At 46.9% G+C, this 21025-nt stretch overlaps 1 protein-coding gene across 2 annotated transcripts in view; it reads left to right on the top strand.

The window, feature by feature from the left end:
• ZFR2 (zinc finger RNA binding protein 2) overlaps positions 1-21025 on the top strand; it is a 353820-nt gene that overhangs the window by 148314 nt on the left and 184481 nt on the right. For both annotated transcript variants that reach the window (XM_033954204.1, XM_033954205.1), the window contains exon 9: positions 9425-9544. In XM_033954204.1, the coding sequence (XP_033810095.1) occupies positions 9425-9544 (120 nt within the window). The remainder of the gene's footprint in view (positions 1-9424; positions 9545-21025) is intronic.

The raw sequence follows: 21025 nt of genomic DNA on the forward strand, positions 1-21025 counted from the left end.
ATCCACTCCCTCGGTACCGATTCACTCCACCTCATCGGTATCGATGCCAGTCCTTGCGCCGGAGCCGAGAGCTCAACATCAGTCGGTGCAGACTTCGGCTCCGGTGCAACCGATTACATCGCCTGGGTCGGTATCGATGAGATCGGGTAAGTCGGTGCGCAAAACCCGGCATGTAGAACCATCTACCCCAGAGTCTCAGGATCGTTCTCCCCATGTCAGGGATCCTGATCTGTGGGGAGATTCAGAAGAACCTTTTCTCTCTGAAGGAGAATGTTCCTCAGATGAGGAGGAGTCTGCTGTACATGACCCGTCCTCTAAGCATGACACTTCATCTTTCTCCAGTTTCCTGAAAGATATGTGTGATTCTCTGTCCATTCCTTTGGAGGCTGAGTCCAAAAAGTCTAAAGCTTTTTTGGACGCCCTGGACTTTGACCAACCTCCAAAGGAATTTTTGAAGCTCCCTCTTCACGACATCTTGAGGGAGACTTTTTACAAGAATTTAGAGACTCCCTTAACGGTTCCAGGGGCCCCACATAAGTTAGACTCTCTATATAAAGTAATTCCCATTCCTGGGTTCGACAAACCACACTTCCACATGAATCTTTACTTGTCGAATCCACCCTTAAAAAATCTTCCGGAGCCAGTGTATATGCTTCTGTACCTCCTGGCAGAGAGGGTAAAGCCATGGACAAATTTGGTAAGAGGCTCTACCAAAATGCAATGTTGGCAAATAGAGCTGGAAATTATGGCTTTCATTTTTCTTTCTACCTTAAACATCTCCTTACCACCATGGCTTCCTTTGAGAAATACCTTCCTCAACGGAAACAACAATCTTTCCACCATTGCTTGTCTTCTCTGTTTCAGCTGCGTAAGTTCATGGTTAGGTCCATTTATGACACCTTCGAACTTACATCCAGAGCGACAGCAATGTCTGTAGCAATGCGTCGCCTGGCCTGGCTTCGGGTATCTGAACTTGATGTTAATCATCAAGATCGGTTAGCCAACGCCCCGTGCCTAGGGGATGAGCTTTTTGGGGAATCCATGGACTCGACTACTCAAAAGCTGTCTGCTCATGAGACACGTTGGGATACCCTACTTAAAAATAAGAAAAAGCCTCCCCCAACAAGGCCTTTTAGACAACAGTCAGCCTATCAACGCCGCTTCACAGTTCGGCCATTGCCAACAACTGCTCAGCAGCCCAGGCGTCAACGGCAGCAACAGCGTCAGCCTCCCAGACAACAACAGCAACAGCAGCCTGTGAAGCCAACTCCACAGCAGAAGACACAGCCCTTTTGACTTACTTCTCCAAAGTATAGCCAGTACTCCTATATCTGCTCTCCTGCCTCAACCTATAGGAGGTCGTCTCTCTCTGTTCCTCAGCCGGTGGGAAGTTATCACTTCGGACCAATGGGTCCTCAACATCATCCGCCACGGCTACTCTCTCAACTTTCAGACTCTTCCGTCCCAAAACCCGCCAAAAGAGTCTGCTTTGAACAGTCCTCAATCTGCCCTCCTTATTCAGGAAGTTCAATCCCTCCTTCTTCTGAACGCTATAGAAGAAGTTCCTCTAGATCAAAAGGGGCAGGGATTCTACTCCCGTTATTTTCTAGTCCCCAAAAAAACAGGAGATCTCAGACCAATTCTAGATCTTCGCGATCTCAACAAACATCTGGTAAAGGAAAAATTCAAGATGCTTTCCTTAGCCATTCTTTATCCTCTTCTCAACCAAGACGACTGGCTATGCTCCCTCGATCTCAAAGAAGCATACACTCACATTCCAATCAATGTAACCTCAAGACAGTATCTCCGTTTCATGATCAATCATTGTCATTACCAGTACAAGGTGCTGCCCTTCGGTCTTGCTTCCTCTCCAAGGGTGTTCACCAAATGTCTCATCGTGGTAGCTGCTTTTCTACGCTCTCACCACCTTCAGGTATTTCCTTACCTGGACGACTGGTTAATCAAGGCCACATCCGCTCAAGCAGTTCTCCTGGCCACCAACCAAACCATCCAGTTTCTACAACTATTGGGATTCGAGATCAATCTACCCAAGTCTCATCTCATTCCCACTCAAAGACTCCAATTCATTGGAGCGATATTGGACACACTCCTCATGAGAGCATTCCTACCATCCAATCGTCTTCAGACTCTTCAGTCTCTATGTCAGCAGGTGCTTCCTCAACATTCCATCTCTGCCAAACAAATGATGATACTCTTGGGTCACATGGCATCCACAGTTCATGTCGCACCCCTCGTACGTCTTCACCTGCGAACTCCTCAATGGACCCTTGCTACTCAGTGGTCCCAAGCGACGGATCCTTGCTCACGACACATATCTGTGACATCATCTCTTCGTCAATCTCTACAATGGTGGTTGGTATCCTCAAATCTATCCAGAGGTCTTCTGTTCCATCAACCTCCTCATCAACTAGTCATCACCACCGACGCCTCTCCTTATGCATGGGGAGCTCATTTGAACGAGTTCCAGACTCAAGGTCTTTGGACAGCCCAGGAAAAGAAGCATCACATCAATTTCCTGGAACTCAGAGCGATGTTTTATGCCCTCAAGGCCTTCCAACATCTTCTCTTTCCTCAGGTCCTTCTGCTGTGCACAGACAATCAAGTGGCCATGTACTACATCAACAAGCAAGGGGGGACAGGCTCTCGCCTCTTGTGCCAGGAAGCTCAGAAGATCTGGTCTTGGGCCATAGATCACCATCTCTTCCTGAAAGCTATCTACATTCAGGGAGAACAGAATTCCTTAGCGGACAAGCTCAGCAGAATTCTCCAGCCTCACAAGTGGACACTCGATCCTGTAACTCTACAGTCTATCTTCGCTCAGTGGGGTACTCCTCAGATAGACCTCTTTGCAGCTCCTCACAATCACCAGCTGCCCCTATTCTGCTCCAGACTCTACTCTCCTCATCGTCTGACAGCGGATGCATTTCTCCTCGACTGGTCAAATCTGTTCCTGTATGCTTTCCCTCCTCTGCCTCTCATGTTGAGAACCTTATTCAAGCTCAAGAGGGAACGAGCCACCATGATTCTGATTGCTCCGAGGTGGCCCAGGCAACATTGGTTCTCCCTTCTACTTCAACTCAGTTCCAGGGAACCTTTTCTTCTTCCACTGTATCCTTCTCTGCTTACACAGCATCAGGAGACCCTTCTACATCCCAACCTCCAGTCTCTGCACCTGACGGCTTGGTATCTCTCGGGCTGACTTCTCATGATACGCTTTTGTCTCAGCCTGTTCGTTCCATTCTAGATGCCTCCAGGAAACCAGCCACTCTGCAATGTTACCTAAACTAAACTAAACTAAATCTTGGGTTTATATACCGCATCATCTCCACAGGTGGAGCTCGACACGGTTTACATGGTTAGGAAAGCAACGGAACTCCAGTGGATATATAGAAGTAAGTAAGAGAGAGGTTAGGTGTGATAATAATAGGGAGGGGACGGGTTACGTTTTGGAGAAGAGCCAAGTCTTCAGAAGCTTACGGAATGGTAGAAGGGGGCTCAAGATGCGAAGAGGGGAGGGGAGATTATTCCAGAGCTGAACGATTCTGAAGTGGAGGGAGGACCCGAGTTTACCGACGAGGGAGATACCCTTTGAGGAGGGGAAGGATAGTTTTAATTTTTGCGTGGATCTGGTGGAGAATGGAATTGAGGAATTCCAGGATAGAGGAATAAGAGGTGGAAGGATGCCGTGGAGCATCTTGAAGGTTAAGCAGGCACATTTAAAATGGACCCTGGAGATGACAGGAAGCCAGTGCAGCTTGGACAGGAGCGGAGAGACATGGTCAAATTTGCTTTTTGAGAAGATAAGTTTGGCCGCGGTGTTCTGGATTAGTTGGAGTCTGTGGAGGCTTTTCTTTGTTAAGCTAAGGTAGATGGAATTGCAATAGTCCAATCTGGAGAGGATGATGGACTGTACGAGCACGGCAAAGTGTTTTTGGTGGAAGCAGGACCTCACTTTCCTCAGCATGTGAAGGCTGTGAAAGCATGTTTTTATCGGGGAGTTGAGGTGGTCGTTGAAGGATAGCGAGGAATCTATGGTGATGCCCAGAACTTTGCTAGAGAACTCTAGTTGTAGAGAGGAGCCTGTGGGCAGTGGGATGGAAGTGGGTAAGTGATCAAGTTTGGGGCCAAGCCAAAGTAGTTTGGTTTTGGACTTATTCAGTTTCATTTGTACAGCAAGAGCCCAGGATTGAAGTTTGGTTATGCATGAAGAGATGTTTGCTGCGAGATTGGTGAGGTTTGCGTCGGTCTCGAGGAGGATCAGGATATCGTCAGCGTAAGTGTAGAGTATTTCTAGGGGGGAAAGGTGGAGGAGGTTCAGGGAGGACATATAAATGTTGAAGAGGATAGGGGATAGGGGGGAGCCTTGTGGAACTCCACATGTCGGTATCCACGGGGAGGATGAGATACCATTCTTGGTGACGATGTAAGAGCGAGAACGTAAGAAATTCGAGAACCAATCAAGGACCGTGGAGCTGATGCCTATCTCGGAGAGTAGGAAGATTAGAATGTCATGATGGACAACGTCGAAGGCTGCAGAGAGGTCGAATTGGAGTAGAACAGCAAATTTTTTGTGAGAGTGGAGTTGTTGGATCTTCGAGGTTAGGGAGGCCAGGAGGGTTTCAGTACTGAAGTTAGGTCTGAAGCCGTATTGATAGGGTAGGAGGATAGAGAATCTTTCCAGGTAGGCTGAGAGTTGGGAGGAGACAATAGATTCAAGCAGTTTGGTTAGGAGCGGGATGTTCGCTATAGGGCGATAATTAGATGGGATGGAGGGATCTAGGTCAGCTTTCTTCAGTAGGGGGGTCAATGCAATGTGTCCCATTTCAGGTGAGAAGAGGCCCGATAATAGAGCAGAGTTTATGAGTTTGGTGAGTGATGAGATGGCCTGTGTGGGTATTTTCTCAAATAGATAGGATGGAAATGGATCCAAGGTGCAGTTACAGGATTTCAATTTCTGGCAGAGCTTGAGGACCTGCGATTCGGATACTTGCTCAAAGGCAGTCCAGGATCTGTTGACTGGGACAGGGGTGATGACATTTGGAGTAGGTTTGGGGGTGGCGAACACTAGAGAATTGTAGGAGACTGCAGGAGGGAAGGAGCTTCTTAAGGTGGTGACCTTTCCATTGAAGAAGTTTGCTAATAGGTCGGCTGATGGGGAGGAGGGGAGTAGGGAAGGGTTGGTGTTGGGGATTAGGGAGCGCCAGATATTGAACAGCATGCTGGTCTGGTTGTTTGATCTGGAGATCTTGTCCCCATAAAAGTTTTTCCTAGCGCTTTTGAGTGCGTTGTTGTAAAATTTAATGTTGACTCTCCAGAGTTGTTTGTCTGTGGGGGATTTAGATTTTTTCCAGATGCGTTCCAGGGATCGACATTTTTGTTTTAGTACCCTGTGGTGAGGGAGGTACCAGGGGGCCTTACGGGAGTAGGTGACGGTTTTGGTGGAGGGTGGGGCAAGAGAGTGGTAGGTGGATTCTGAGAGAGTAATCCATTTGTGCCAGTTGGTAACAGAATCTGGAGGCTTAGGCTTGGATGAGAGATTGTCGAGAAATTTGGACCAGAACTGATCACTTGAAATTTTCTTGCGGAAAGTAATGGACTTAGGGGTATGGGATGAGATTCCAAGGTGTGACATGAAGATGGGGAGGGAGAAGGTTCCTAAGAAGTGGTCGGACCAGGGGACGTGGTCCCAACGGATGTCATTGGTCGAAGTTACCATCAGAAGTGGACGAGATTTTCTTCCTGGTGTCTTCTTCATCATCTTGATCCAACTTCCCTGGCAGTGGAGACGTTGTTGGATTATTTGCTTTCTTTGTCTGACTCTGGCCTTAAGTCTTCTTCCATCAGAGTCCACCTCAGTGCCATTGCTGCTTTTCATGAGCCGATCCATGGAAAACTTCTATCAGCTCATCCCCTGGTGTCCAGGTTCATGCGGGGTCTTATCAATGTGAAACCACCTCTTAAAGCCCCTCCTGTTATCTGGGATCTCAATGTGGTTTTTTCTGCCTTAATGAAGCCTCCATTTGAACCTTTGGCTTCCACTCCTCTCAAGTTTCTCACTTGGAAGGTACTTTTCCTTATTGCTCTTACCTCTGCCAGGAGGGTCAGTGAGCTTCATGCACTGGTTGCAGATCCACCTTTTACAGTCTTTCACCATGACAAGGTGGTTCTGCGTACACATCCAAAGTTTCTCCCTAAGGTTGTCTCTGAATTCCATCTCAACCAATCCATTGTTCTGCCTGTTTTCTTTCCAAAACCTCATTCTCGGGAACAAGCTCTACATACTTTGGATTGTAAGAGGGCTCTAGCTTACTATCTAGAGCGTACGAAACCCCACAGATCAATTCCCCAACTCTTTCTGTCCTTTGATCCGAATAAATTGGGACGTCCTGTTTCTAAACGTACGTTGTCTTATTGGCTGGCAGCGTGCATTTCTTTCTGTTATGCTCAGACCGGACTGACACTGGAAGGTTCTGTCACGGCCCATAAAGTCCGAGCAATGGCAGCATCTGTAGCTTTCCTCCGTTCCACTCCTATTGAGGAAATCTGCAAGGCTGCTACTTGGTCCTCAGTTCATACTTTTACATCTCATTATTGTCTGGATGCATTCTCCAGACGGGATGGACACTTCGGCCAATCTGTTTTGCAAAATTTGTTTTCCTAATGGCCAACCTTCCCTCCATCCCTCTTTTTGTTAGCTTGGAGGTCACCCATCAGTCAAGAATATGCTGCCTGCTTGTCCTGGGATAAAGCACAGTTACTTACCGTAACAGGTGTTATCCAGGGACAGCAGGCAGATATTCTTGCGTCCCTCCCACCTCCCCGGGTTGGCTTCTTAGCTGGCTTATCATAACTGGGGACTGCGCGCCTCTGTCGGGCGGGAAGGCACTCGCGCGTGCGCGGTGCGGCATGCCAGAACTTTCCAAGTTCTTAGAGTGCAATCAGTCTAAAATTGTCCGTACCGGGGCTCCGTCGGTGCCGTCACCCATCAGTCAAGAATATCTGCCTGCTGTCCCTGGATAACACCTGTTACGGTAAGTAACTGTGCTTAATGGTAACCACAAAATTAAACTACACAAAGCACACTCTTTCACCCCTCCCCACCTTGCACAGCATTTCTTCCTCTCTCCTCCACCCCCATGTGCTATGTCTACCATCTCTCTCTCATTCCTTCCCTTGCTGTAAAGGGAGTGAGGAAAGAAAGATAGAGGAATCCAGGATATATCGCTACAACTCCTTCTACTGCCACATCCAACATTTCTCCCTCTTTTATCCCCCCCGGACTGTGTGCAGCATCTTTTACCCCTGTCCACCAGCCCCATGCCCAACATTTCTCCTTCTATTACCCCTCTCCAGAACCATGCAACATCTCTTCCTCCATTCCCTCCACCACCAGGTCCAACATTCTTCCCACTGTTCCCTCTCCAACACCACATCCAACATTTCTCCCTCTCATCTTTCTCTACCTTACTCCTTTCCCACCAACATGTCCAACAATTCTCTTCCTATGCCCAACATTCTCCTCTTTCTTCCTTTCCCTATGTACACCATTTCTTTCCCTCACACCCATGCTCAACAATTTTCCCTTTCTATTCCCTCCTCCACCTCAGCATCTCTTTCCTTCTATCCTTCCATCCTATGTCCCAAGTTCATGCCCCCTCCCTCCTTCCTTACTGACATTTTCTCTGCATACAGTGTGATTTGTGTTTTTTTAAATTTTATTGTTGGTAGATTATTTTGACTTGGTCATTTTAAAAGTAGCTCTCAAGCCAAAAAAGTGTGGGCACCCCTGCTGTAGAGCCATTTCTTATACGACTGGATGAACTATATTTATCTTTTTTTGTTAGTTGTTTAAATTCATGCAGAAATAAATGGCTAGATTGAACCTAATGACTTCATTAACGTCTTTCCCTTTTTTAAACCTCTATACCATTTGAAAGAGGGCAAATATCTAATTATTCCCTTCTAGAATTGGATACTTCTTAAATTTAGTAAAAATATTCTGGCACAAGTGTCAAACCTTAAAAAAGGAAATCATATTGAGCATTGGAAAATAATAATAAACTAATAAAAAATAGTACACATTTAGGGCTCCTTTTACTAAGTTGTGATAGTGGTTTTAGCGTGCGCTTAGAGCACGCAGAATTACCACGTGCACTAGATGCTAGCGCCAGCATTGAGCTGGCTTTAGTTTTCCCACTTAGCGCGGGGGTTTGCGTGCGCTAAAAATGCTAGCGCACCTTAGTAAAAGAGGAGGTTAATTTTCCCCATCCTATCCCACCCGGCTACTTTTTCATGCCACCCGGCTGGAAAATATTTCTGGGGAGAACACTGGAGTCCAAAGCTAGTAGCATTGAATGCCAGAGGGTAGCTGAATATGAACAAGCAGTAGAGGCTGACCAAATTTTGGTTTTGGCTTCTGTGCCAAAACTGACCCAAAAAGCTGTTGAAATTTTGACTTAAACTGAAACTTGATCTGTCTTCCCACCACCCATAGGCCCTTCCTAGGCCTACTTTAAGAAGCCCTGGTGGTCTACTGGCCTCTGGGGCAGGAGCAATCCCCATTTTCTCCTGCTTGTGCCCTCTGCACAGTCAAAACAGCTGTCATGGGAGATCACAGCAACCCTTTTAAGACTGGAACCAGCATAGGCAAGTCATCTTAAGCTAGACCCAGATTGGGTCTACAGGTGGCCAGAGAACCCGTCTTCTAGGGAAAGGAGTGAAACCCCCTGGCATCTGTCACCCTCTATCAAGCAAACCTTTCTTCAGAAGCCAACTAGGTTTGATGCCAGGAAGTTAATGGTGGCTAGGTATATTCCAGTAAAGATGTAGAGACCATAGAGGCCTGATAGGGAACATCCTTGCTAGTTATGGTGTTACTTTTAGGTTTATTACAAAGTGGTAAGATATTGGAGGAGGGAAGAAACTGCTGCATGTTTGAATGAGTATTAGATCTTGTATGCTTTTCTATTCAGGATGGTAGAAAACAAAAGAGAACTTGTTCAGGAATGGCATCCTATACTCGGTCAAGCTTCTGTGGCATGGCAGGGATGCAGAGTTTCGATCCAAGAGGGCTACAAACAGGCCAAATTTTCCAGAATGTTCCTAATAAATATGCATGAGAAATTTGCATACTCTAAATTAATGCATATTTGTTAGGGAAATGTTGAAAATCTGACCTGTTTGTGGCCCTTGGACTTGCTGGGATATATCCTGCTGGAGAGGAATAACTTGGCAGACTGGATGAATCAGTGTCTCTCTCCCTGCTACCATTTACTGGTTTGCTGCTGTCTTGAAAGGCAAACAAAATAAACGTGACCAGGAAGCTTGATTAACTAAACCCTCTAGAATGGAGAATTATATATTTTTTGTGTATGTGGGTTTTCAGGTTTCTTTTTCTTTATAGGTGTATAATGATGAGGGGAAAATGATCCGATTCCACTGCAGTCTTTGTGAATGCAGCTTCAATGATCCCAATGCCAGAGATATGCACTTGAAGGGGCGCAGACATCGGCTGCAGTACAAGGTAAGAGGTGCAGATTGGCTTTTGCTAATATACATTTTAGAGGCCTTTGTTTCCAAAAGACTTTGGGAGAGCAGTTAGAGCTGACCCAAACTGCTCCCCCCCTCATCAGTTTTGGCAAAAACCAAAACTGCCACTGAAACAGCCTGAAAAATTTTGGCTAAAACTGAAACCAGAATGCATCACCTGGTTTTGGCTGAAACCAAAAATTAAGTTTGGTTGCATGAATTTGAACTAGTGAAGGCTGCTGGGGATTGTTGGAGTGTGCAGTCTGCATCCCTCTGCTAAACCTAAACCCACAGAGGCTCATTTTCAAAGCACTTAGACTTACAAAGTTACATAGTAATCTATGTAACTTTGTAAAGCTAAATGTAAATTATATTATCCCAAGATAAGCAGGCAGGTATTCTCACAAGTGGGTGATATGATCCAACGGAGCCCCGATGCGGATGCCTCACAAGCAGACTTGCTTGAAGGAAAACTTGAAGTTTCGAGTCGCCCGCGCCGCCCCGCCCAGCGCAGGGCGTGTCTCCTCAGTTCTTACTTTTCCGCGGAGCCGAGAAGCCCGTCTTCGACTCTCTGCGTGAAGTTCCTTCACTTGTGCCTTCTAAAGTCCGCGTTTTTGGGTTAATTTTCTCACAATCGCTGATTTTCATCGTGTTTAAAAAAAAAAAAAAATTCTTTCATCCGTTCGACTGGGCAGGCCACGTGGCCGCAGCCCCGCGGCTTTGATCTTACGGCGGAGCTTTTCCGGCCTATGTCCCTGCCTGCTACCGGTTTTAAAAAGTGTTCCAAGTGCCAGCGCGCGATTTCACTGATGGACCCTCATCGACGCTGTCTTCGGTGTCTCGGGCCTCAACACCTCCCGAAATCGTGCCGGCCTTGTTCAACACTTACAGCCCGTGCTTTCAAGCGTCGTTGCATCTTGTGGGAGCAGCTATACAGCATGGAGTCTTCGATGGAGCTTTCGGCATCGAAGGGTGCTTCACCATCTGCCTCTCCCGAGGCTCTCCAGGCTTCCACATCTTCTGCTCCGAGCCTCATCAAACCTGCCTCGTATGTACCGGCTCCTTCTTAGACGCAGGCTGCGGTGCCTTCCTCTGTCTTTTCAGGTCAGATAGTGCAGTAGCCCATTCCCCCGGTGGTGCTCAAAGTGCCCAAGGCTTCTAAGTCCAAGCACTCTCACACTGCCTCGAGGGAGCACGAAGCCTGTGCAGGTGGTCCTGTTGGAGACGCGGATCCATCCTTGCCGGCTTCGTTCCAGACCTTACTTGAGAAGCAGTTCATTCAGCTCTTTACCACGATGGGGCCGAAGCTTCTCTCTCAAATCCAGCCTGGGCATGCAGAGGTCTCCCGCGAGGTCGAGCCGCCTCCGGTGCCTCAGCAGTATGCACACTCTCTACAGGGAGCAGAGTCTCTGCGAGTGTGGTCTGGCATCGATGCATGCATCGCAAGGAGCAGAGTCTTTGCCCATGCCTCCATTGGAACCGATTCACTCGATGCAAGGAGTAGATTCTTTGCGAGTGCCTCCATTGGAACCTATCCACTCGGTGCAAGTCTTTGCGAGTGCCTCGTGGTTCTTCCAGTCAACCACCTCTGCTTCGATCCACCGCTTCCAGCCCTATCCACTCTCTGGGGGCTTCAGCGAAGACACATTCACCTCGTCTGTCGAGGCCTGCTTCGAGGCACAGCTCGCATCATCGATCAAGGCATTCTTCGAAGCACTCATCCAGGCATGCCTCGTCTCATCGGAAGCAGCTGTTTCTTCAGTATTCCCCACTACTTCGCCTCCTCCACTACCGGATCTTGAGGACACGATGGAGTCTCTTTCTCCGACTAGATCCCCGTCCTCATTGGATCAAGAAGCCTCGACGTCCTCGAGCCCCTCTCGAGGCCCTGCTTTGGCTAACCAGCTGTCGTTCTCTTCCTTTCTCCATCATATGGCAGCTGATTTGGACATCCAACTGGACACTGGGTCCAAATTTTTAAAAGAATATCTCGAGACCATGCATCTCCCTCAACCTCCTGCTGAATCCTTCAAGCTTCCTCTTCATAAGCTTCTGGATCAGACCTTTATCTGCTGTCTGGAGACCCCATATTCCATCCCCGCTGTTCCGGGAAAGTTGGATGCCAGGTACCGCACGGTTCATCATAAGGGGTTTGATGGTGCCCAGCTATCCCATCAATCCCTGCTGGTGGAATCTTCATTGAAGCGGTCTCACCCCTCCCAGGTATATGTCACTGTTCCACCTGGCAGGGAGGGCAAGATGATGAACAGGTTTGGCAGGCGCATTTATCAGAACTCTATGATGACATCCAGAGTTCTCAGTTATAATTTTCATTTTATTACATATTTTGGGTTTTTCCTGTCTGTCCTTCCCAAATTCATGCCCTACTTGGATTCTAGAGCACTTTTCGAATACCAGGAGGTCCTGGCTTCTTTGTCACAACTCCGGTTGCAACTGATGCAGTCCTCTTACGATGCCTTTGAGTTGTCTGCTTGGGCTACGGCTTGCTCGGTGGCCATGCGACGCCTGGCGTGGCTTCGGACCATCGACATGGATCCCAATCTGCAGGACAGGCTGGCTAATGTCCCGTGCGCTGGTACTGACCTCTTCGATGAGTCCATTGAGGCGGCAACCAAAAAGCTTTTGGACCATGAGAAGTCTTTCCAATCTGTCCGAAGCCCAAGCCGGCTCCTCCTCGTCCTTCACACCCGCCCTTGATTTACCAGCGGCGTTTCCCACCTAAACAGGCTCCTGCCTTTCGTCAGCCTGTTAAGAGGCAGCATCCACAGAAGCAGCAACAGAAGCCTCGGCCATCTGCTGTCCCCAAGGCTCCTCAGCCTTTTTGACTGTCTCTCTCAAAGCATAACGTCAGTTGTTCTGCCTTTCCCCGTTTTTCCCCCTATCGGAGGTTGTATCCATCATTTTTACCACCGATGGACGACTATCACCTCCGACCTCTGGGTCCTTTCCATCGTAAGGGAGGGATACTCTCTTCAGTTCCATCAAGTTCCTCCGGAACATCCTCCAAGAGAGTATCCTTCCTCCTCGGCCCAGACCGCCCTTCTTCTTCAGGAAGCTCAAGCTTTACTGCAGCTCCGGGCTGTCGAGCTGGTTCCTTTGGCTCAACAGAACAAGGGTTTTACTCCTGGTACTTTCTAGTTCCAAAGAAGACATGCGATCTGCGCCCTATTTTGGATCTCAGAGTGCTCAACAAATTTCTGGTCAGAGAAAAGTTTCGCATGCTGACCCTGGCATCTCTGTATCCCCTCCTCGAGCAGAACGACTGGTTATGCTCTCTGGATCTCAAGGTGCACTTTTTCAGATTTCTCATCACCTTCCATCCATTCCAGCACGAAAGATGATGGTTCTGCTCGGTCACATGGCTTCTACAGTTCATGTGATTCCTTTTGCCAGACTTCACCTCCGTATTCCTCAATGGACACTGGCATCTCAATGGCAGCAAACAGTGGATCCACCGTCTTGACTGATTTCCATAACTCCTTCATTGCGGAAGTCTCTCCGTTGGTGGATGCTCTCTTTGAATCTTTCCAGAGGCTTGCTGTTCCACCCTCTTCCTTATCAGAAAGTCCTCACAACCGACTCATCAACATACGCTTGGGGAGCTCATGTGGACGGTCTCCGCACTCAAGGTCTATGGACTTCAGCAGACCGTCTGTGTCATATCAATCTGTTGGAACTCAGAGTGATACTCTATGCTCTCAAAGCCTTTCAACATCTCCTTCACGACATGGTGATTCTTGTACGTACAGACAATCAAGTAGCCATGTATTATGTCAACAAACAGAAAGGGACGGGATCTCACTCCCTCTGTCAAGAAGCTCTGAAATTGTGGCATTGGGCAATTCTTCACAACATCTACCTCAGAGCTGTTTATATTCAGGGTCAACACAATTATTTGGCGGACAAATTGAGTCGTCTTCTACAGCCTCACGAATGGACACTCAATTCTCCAACTCTTCGCCAAATCTTTGCCCTTTGGGGAACTACGCAGATAGATCTGTTTGTCACCTCTCAACTTCAAACTACCTCAATTTTGCTCCCGCATCTATGCCCCTCAACGTCTCGAAGCGGATGCGTTTCTACTGGACTGGAGGAATCAGTTCCTTTATGCTTTTCCTCCGTTTCTCTGATTCTCAAGACTCTAGTCAAACTGAAGTCAGAACATGCCACCATGATTCTGATAGCTCCTTGGTGGCCCAGACAACCTTGGTTCTCCCTTCTACTTCAACTCAGCACCAGGGAGCCTCTTCTTCTACCAGTATTTCCCTCTCTACTCACGCAGAGTCACGGATCCTTGCTTCATCCCAATCTGCAGTCTCTACATTTAACAGCTTGGTACCTCTCTGCATAACAGACTTTTATCAATTTTCTCCGTCTGTTCAGGATATCTTACTTGCTTCCAGGAAGCCATCAACTCGACAATGTTATGGCCAGAAGTGGACTAGATTCTCTGCTTGGTGTTCTACACATCACTTAACGTCCAGATCTTCCTCCTTGACATCAGTTCTGGACTACTTACTTCAGTTGTCACATTCTGGACTTCAAACTACATCTATTCGAGTCCATCTTAGTGCTATAGCTGCTTTTCATCAGCCTCTAGATGGGAAACCTCTTTCTGCACATCCTATGGTTTCTCGCTTCATGAAAGGACTTCTTAATCTCCATCTACCACTTAAACCACCTCCAGTGGTTTGGGATCTCAATGTTGTTCTGGCTCAACTGATGAAACCTCCTTTTGAACCACTTGACAAAGCTCACCTCAAATATCTCACTTGGAAAGCTGTGTTCCTCATCGCCCTCACATCTGCTCGAAGAGTCAGTGAGTTACAAGCTTTGGTTGCAGATCCACCCTTCACAGTTTTTCATCATGACAAGGTGGTCCTCCGTACTCATCCTAAATTCTTACCTAAAGTTGTTTCAGAATTTCACATCAATCAGTCTATTGTTCTACCTGTGTTTTTTCCAAAGCCTCACTCTCATCCTGGGGAAGCGGCTCTTCATACATTGGACTGTAAATGTGTCTTAGCTTTCTACCTCCAACGCACTCAACTTCACAGGACATCTTCTCAACTTTTCATCTCCTTTGACCCAAACAGGTTGGGTCGTCCTATCTCGAAACGCACTATCTCCAACTGGATGGCTGTTTGCATTTCTTTCTGCTATACTCAGGCTGGTCTTCCTCTGCAAGGTCGAGTAACGGGCCACAAAGTTAGAGCTATGGCAGCATCTGTAGCTTTCCTCCGATCAACACCTATTGAGGAAATCTGTAAGGCTGCCACTTGGTCCTCGGTTCATACTTTTACCTCTCATTACTGTCTGGATTCTTTATCCAGGAGGGATGGCCATTTCGGCCAATCTGTTTTGCAAAATCTTTTTTCGTAACTTGCCAACTTCCCTCCATCCCTTTTTACTTAGCTTGGAGGTCACCCATGTGTGGGAATATGCTGCCTGCTTGTCCTGGGATAAAGCACAGTTACTTACCGTAACAGTTGTTATCCAGGGACAGCAGGCAGATAGTCCCACAACCCTCCCACCTCCCCTGGTTGGCTTCTTAGCTAGGTATCTGAACTGAGGATCCTCACAGGAGATGCGCCCCCTAGTTCGGGCGGGAAGGCACGCGCGCATGCGCGCTGCAGCACTCGAAAGATCGAGATCTTCAAGCAAGTTTGCTTTCGAGGCTGTCCGCTGCGGGGCTCCGTCGGTGACGTCACCCATGTGTGGGAATATCTGCCTGCTGTCCCTGGATAACAACTGATACGGTAAGTAACTGTGCTTTATGTGCACTTGTTGTTTGATTTTAAAATGAATAAAGAATTGGGGGAAAAAAAAAAAAAGGATAGCTACTCCAGCTTTTTTCCTCACTGCAGGTGCATAAAAACAATCCTTCACCCAATTACCCACTAATTTTTTGGATTCTTCCCCAGACAGGTGTGTCTCTTGTATAAGGCAAACATCCGCATTCTGCTATTTTAAGTACAATAGCACCTTTTACCTTTTAATCGGATGGTTGAGGCCATTAAAGTTTAATGATGATATTTTAAAATCCATTATACTGAATAAACATAATACTTATATAAACCCCCCAAAAATTATTCCAATCTCTTTTTCCCTACTTTGAAAATCTAAACAAATCCCCTCTCCTCCCCCCAAACCCCTCCCATAACTCTTCTCTCCCAAATTAATAATGCAAACTTCGAAACACACATGTAAGACCAGGTAAATGAAAAAACTCCCCTCAGGCTAAATCCACAGACAAATCCAATAATTATATTAAGCATTTCAATAATATAATGCAAATCACCTATTATGAGGGGGTCACCTAAATTATATCCTCATTTATTTATTTTTCCTTTTTATATATATAAGAATATCTATTTTTTAAAAAAAATTCTTTATTTAACCTTTTTAATCATTCAACAAGTGTACAAGAAAAATCATACATAGTCTCAGAAACAACACTTGATAAATCCATCAAGACAATAACAATTGTATATATATATATACCCATAATCCATCCTCCCTCCCAACACTATCTATTAATACCCCTGCCAAAAAGAAAATAACAAAGAAAATTATAACATTTTCCTCTCTACAACATCATAAATTCCTGACATATAACAATTCAATTACCACACCTAGGACACATTTAAATAAATACAATCTCTAACAATTCTCCCAATTGCTCATTCATTTTTGACAGAATCACAAAGCAATTCGCAAATCAAAAGGAAACATCTGGATAAAAAAATATATATATATAACTCCTCTTAAATTGATCATTATCAGGAGGCAATTAGAAATCCACTTTCTGTTGCATTGAATCCATGCATAACTTAGTAGTCTCAAAGTGAAGTCAATCTTTCCTCTAAAATATGACATATATAATGCTGTGTGTCTTGACCAAAACACAACAATTCTTATGATAGTACAAAGCTCATACCACATTCTCAGTATCTCAATCATCTGGAGAGGCTTCCAGTAAAGTTTCCAATATGCGTCATTACAGCAGCTAACATACTCCTTCAAAGTGCTGTATATAAAGATACACCAAAACAATCTTTCTTAAAAAACTTCACGGTGCAGTGTCTAAGCTGAAACTTTTAAATTTGTCATCAAACTATCTTTGATCCAAGGTGCAGTAAGCACAGCTTACAATGTAACGCTCCTATACATTACTAGTCACCAGTCATACCCTAGTATATACGATCTTCAAGTGTGACGGACAGCAGGTTTAAAAATAGGATGCATAGTAAGAATCATGCCGTATCATACAGACAATCTTCTTACTTACAGTTCTGCACACCAAACAGTCTAATTTCACCCTGCTGCAGAAACCATCCGCCATTAATCCAACCTTCTTTTCACTTTAATCTTCAACCATTCTAAACTTATATTTATGGTCATCATATGAAGCAAATGCCTATATTTCTGGATGTTCCATCAATCAAATCCAACAGCATTCCATGCAGCTGACTCTGTTGCTTACGTGCTTTTATCAGAATGTTGAGCTCTTCAAATCTCAACTGTATCAGAATCCACCTGAAGAACTCCATCTTAGATTACGTAAGAATATTCTCAAAAACAAATCTGAACGATACTAAAGTAAAATGGCAAGAAACAAAACTTCAAAATAAAAAGAAAATATAATTCCCATGATTTACCAGTTAAGAAACCATAGGCAAATCATACTGATCCAAGTATTCCTTTAGTTTTACTGCATCTTCAAAGTTTTAGAGTTTTTTTTTCATAAGTAACCCTCATAGTTGCCAGATATATTAACCCATACCTAGCCTCTAATGATCTTAACTGAGGACGTAATTCTAAAAGTTGTTTCCTTCTATATGCAGTCTCTTTTGCAAAATCTGGCACAATATAGATTTTTGCATCCTGACACTTGAGATTCTTGTTTTCCTTTGCCAGTTTAAGTATTTCTGCAACCTGCTGATAACGGAGTAACTTAAAAATCAGTGGACATTGACCCTTCTGACTATTAGATCTTCTTGTCGGGATCCGATGCACCCTTTCAATTTCCAGCGGATATGTAGTTTTCAACTGAATAATTTTCGGTAAAAAAGTAGTGAGGAACCCCTGTCAATATTAATAATAACTTGTTATTATTTGCAGAAATCGGACTCTGAGTTCTCATTACTGTACCAAATAATATAGTGTCATATGAGAGTCCTACATGGTTTTCTAATAATTTATTAATTTGGGGCCAAATTAGTTTCCAAAAAGCATTTACCGTATTTTCTCGCATATAACGCGCGCGTTATACGTGGTTTTTACATACCGCGCATACCCTTGCACGTTATACGCGTGAGCGCGTTGTACAAAATTTTTTTTACATAGTTCCCCCCCCCCGATGTCCGATTCACCCCCCCCCCTGCAGGATCGCTTGCACCCCCACCCCGAAGGACCGCTCGCACCCCCACAGCCTCCCGACCCCCCCTATCATGTAGAAGCTCCTACCGGTGTCCTGCTGCTTCTTCTTGGCGGTCCCGACACCCGACACGATTGGGGCAAGAAGGAGCTCAAGCCCTCTTGCCCCAGCCAACCACGGCACTCCCGACACGATCGGAGCAAGCTCCCTTGCCCCCCGACTCCCCGACACGATCGGGGCAAAAGGGAGCCCAAGCCCTCTTGCCCCGCCGACTCCCCAACTCCCCGCTAGTTGTTCGGGCCAGGAGGGAGCCCAAACCCTCCTGGCCACGGCGACCCCCCTACCCCCACCCCGCACTACATTACGGGCAGGAGGGATCCCAGGCCCTCCTGCCCTCGACGCAAACCCCCCTCTCCCCAACGACCGCCCCCCCCCCAAGAACCTCCGACCGCCCCCCCAGCCGACCCGCGAACCCCCTGGCCGACTCCCACGACAACCCCACCCTCCTTCCCCGTACCTTTGTGTAGTTGGCCGGACAGACGGGAGTCAAACTCGCCTGTCCGGCAGGCAGCCAACAACGGAATGAGGCCAGATTGGCCCATCCGTTCCAAAGCTCCGCCTACTAGTGGGGCCAAGGCGCCTGGGCCAATCAGAATAGGCTCGGGAGCCTTAGGTCCCACTGGGGGCGGGGCCTGAGGCACATGGGCCCAACCCGACCATGTGCCCAAGGCCCGGCCCCAGGAGGGACCTAAGGCTCCCGGGCCTATTCTGATTGGCCCAGGCGCCTTAGGCCCCACCAGTAGGCGGAGCTTTGGGACGGATGGGCCAATCCGGCCTCATTCCGTCGTTGGCTGCCTGCCGGACAGGCGGGTTTGGCTCCCGTCTGTCCGGCCAACTACACAAAGGTACGGGGAAGGGGGGTGAGGGTGTCGTGGGGGTCGGCCAGGGGGGGCGAGGGTCGGCGGGGGGGGCAGTCGGAGGTTCTTGGGGGGGGGTGGTCGTTGGGGGGAGGGGGGTTTGCGTCGAGGGCAGGAGGGCCTGGGATCCCTCCTGCCCGTAATGTAGTGCGGGGTGGGGGTAGGGGGTCGCCGTGGCCAGGAGGGTTTGTGCTCTCTCCTGGCCCGAACAACTAGGGGGGGGGGTCGCCAGGGCCAGGAGGACTTGGGTTCCCTCCTGGCCCGATATTGTCGGGGAGTTGGGGAGTCGGCGGGGCAAGAGGGCTTGGGCTCCCTTTTGCCCCGATCGTGTCGGGGAGTCGGGGGAGCAAAAGGGCTTGAGCTCCCTCTTGCCCCGATCATGTCGGGGGTGCCGCGGTTGGCTGGGGCAAGAGGGCTTGAGCTCCCTCTTGCCCCGATCGTGTCGGGGGTGCCGTGGTTGGCTGGGGCAAGAGGGCTTGAGCTCCCTCTTGCCCCGATCGTGTCGGGAAGTCGAGACCGCCAAGAGGAAGCAGCAGGACACCGGTAGGAGCTTCTACATGATGGGGGGTCGGGAGGCTGTGGGGGTGCGAGCGGTCCTTCAGGGTAGGGGTGTGGGTGGGAGTGCGTGCGAGCGGTCCTTTGGGGTGGGGGTGCGGATGCGTGCGAGCGGTCCTTCGGGGTGGGGGTGCGGGCGGTCCTGCGGGGGGGGGGGGGGGTGAATCGGATGTTGGGTGGCATCAGGCTTTCAGGGTAGGGACAGGACTTCAAGGAGGAGAGGAGAGTCGGGGCGGGCGAAAGGAGAGTCGGGGTGGCCAGAGGAGAGTCGGGGCGGGCGAAAGGAGAGTCGGGCAGCATGCGCGGTATACGGGTGTGCGCGGTATATAAAAATTTCTGTACATAAATTTGTGTTTTTCGTGTGCTATACCCGTGTGCGCGTTTTACACGGGTGCACGTTATCTACGTGAAAATACGGTACACAGGGACAAAAAAAAATTAAATGATCTAACGTCCCAACTTCTAATCTACAATGCCAGCATCTATTGGATCTAGTGCTATCTATCTTTTGTAAACGTGTAGGGGTCCATAAAACTCGATGTAACAAAAACATCCACATGTGACTCATAGATGCTGACCTTGTAGACCTTAATCTCCAGGACCAAAATCGTGGCCATTGAGATGCAGAAATTGTCTGTCCAATCTCAATACTCCAAATATCCCTAAGTCCAGTTTTCTTTTTTTAATTTAAAAATCCATATAATAATTTATACCATTTTGCGGCTTGGTGTCCCAAAAAATCCGCCTGAAAGCAGAGGACCTGCAAGCTATATTGAGTATTAAGACCCTTCCATTCAGGGAACCATACCTGAATAGCCTGCTTCAATTGCAACCTTAAAATATTGTGTTTTATTTAAGCCAAATTTATGTTGCAATTGTGAAAAACTAAGCAGTGATCCATCTGAAATAACATCATTCAATGTCCGTATACCTGCAATTATCCACTGCTTCCAGACGATCTTAAAACCGCCAATCTTGATCCTGGAGTTTACCCAAATGGATTGATTTAATGATTTAGCAATTGGATCTGGTAATAAATTACTAATATATCTTAAGGTCTTCCAAGTATCAAGTAAAATTCTATTATCTTTGTATTTCCTAGGCAATTTTATACTAACTACATGTTCTAAATGTAATGGGAACAGGAGCCGCCATTCTAAATATAACCAATTAGGTACATTCTCCATGAGATCTGGGAGGATCCAATACATACCCTGTCTTAGAATATAGGCTTGATGGTACCTATAAAAATTTGGAAAATTTACCCCTCCCTCCATAATTGTTCTTTGTAGTGATGCTAAACCAATTCTGGGTCTTTTTCCAAAACAAACGAATTTTGTAAGAACATTGTTTAACTTTTTATAAAATGACCCCTGAAAAAATATTGGTATCATACTCATTTGATAACAAACCACAGGCAATATCATCATTTTAATTGTTTGAACTCTTCCCCACCAAGAGAGATGTAAAGGATTCCATTGCTCACACATTTCTGTAATCTTTCTTAATAAAAGTTTTTCATTCTCTTTCACTGTGTCATCAATTGTATTTTTTATAATAATACCTAAGTATTTTAAACCTTCATCTTTCCATATAAATGAAT

The sequence above is a fragment of the Geotrypetes seraphini genome, chromosome 8 (genome assembly GCF_902459505.1).
Source record: "Geotrypetes seraphini chromosome 8, aGeoSer1.1, whole genome shotgun sequence".
Classification (NCBI taxonomy): Eukaryota; Metazoa; Chordata; class Amphibia; order Gymnophiona; family Dermophiidae; genus Geotrypetes; species Geotrypetes seraphini.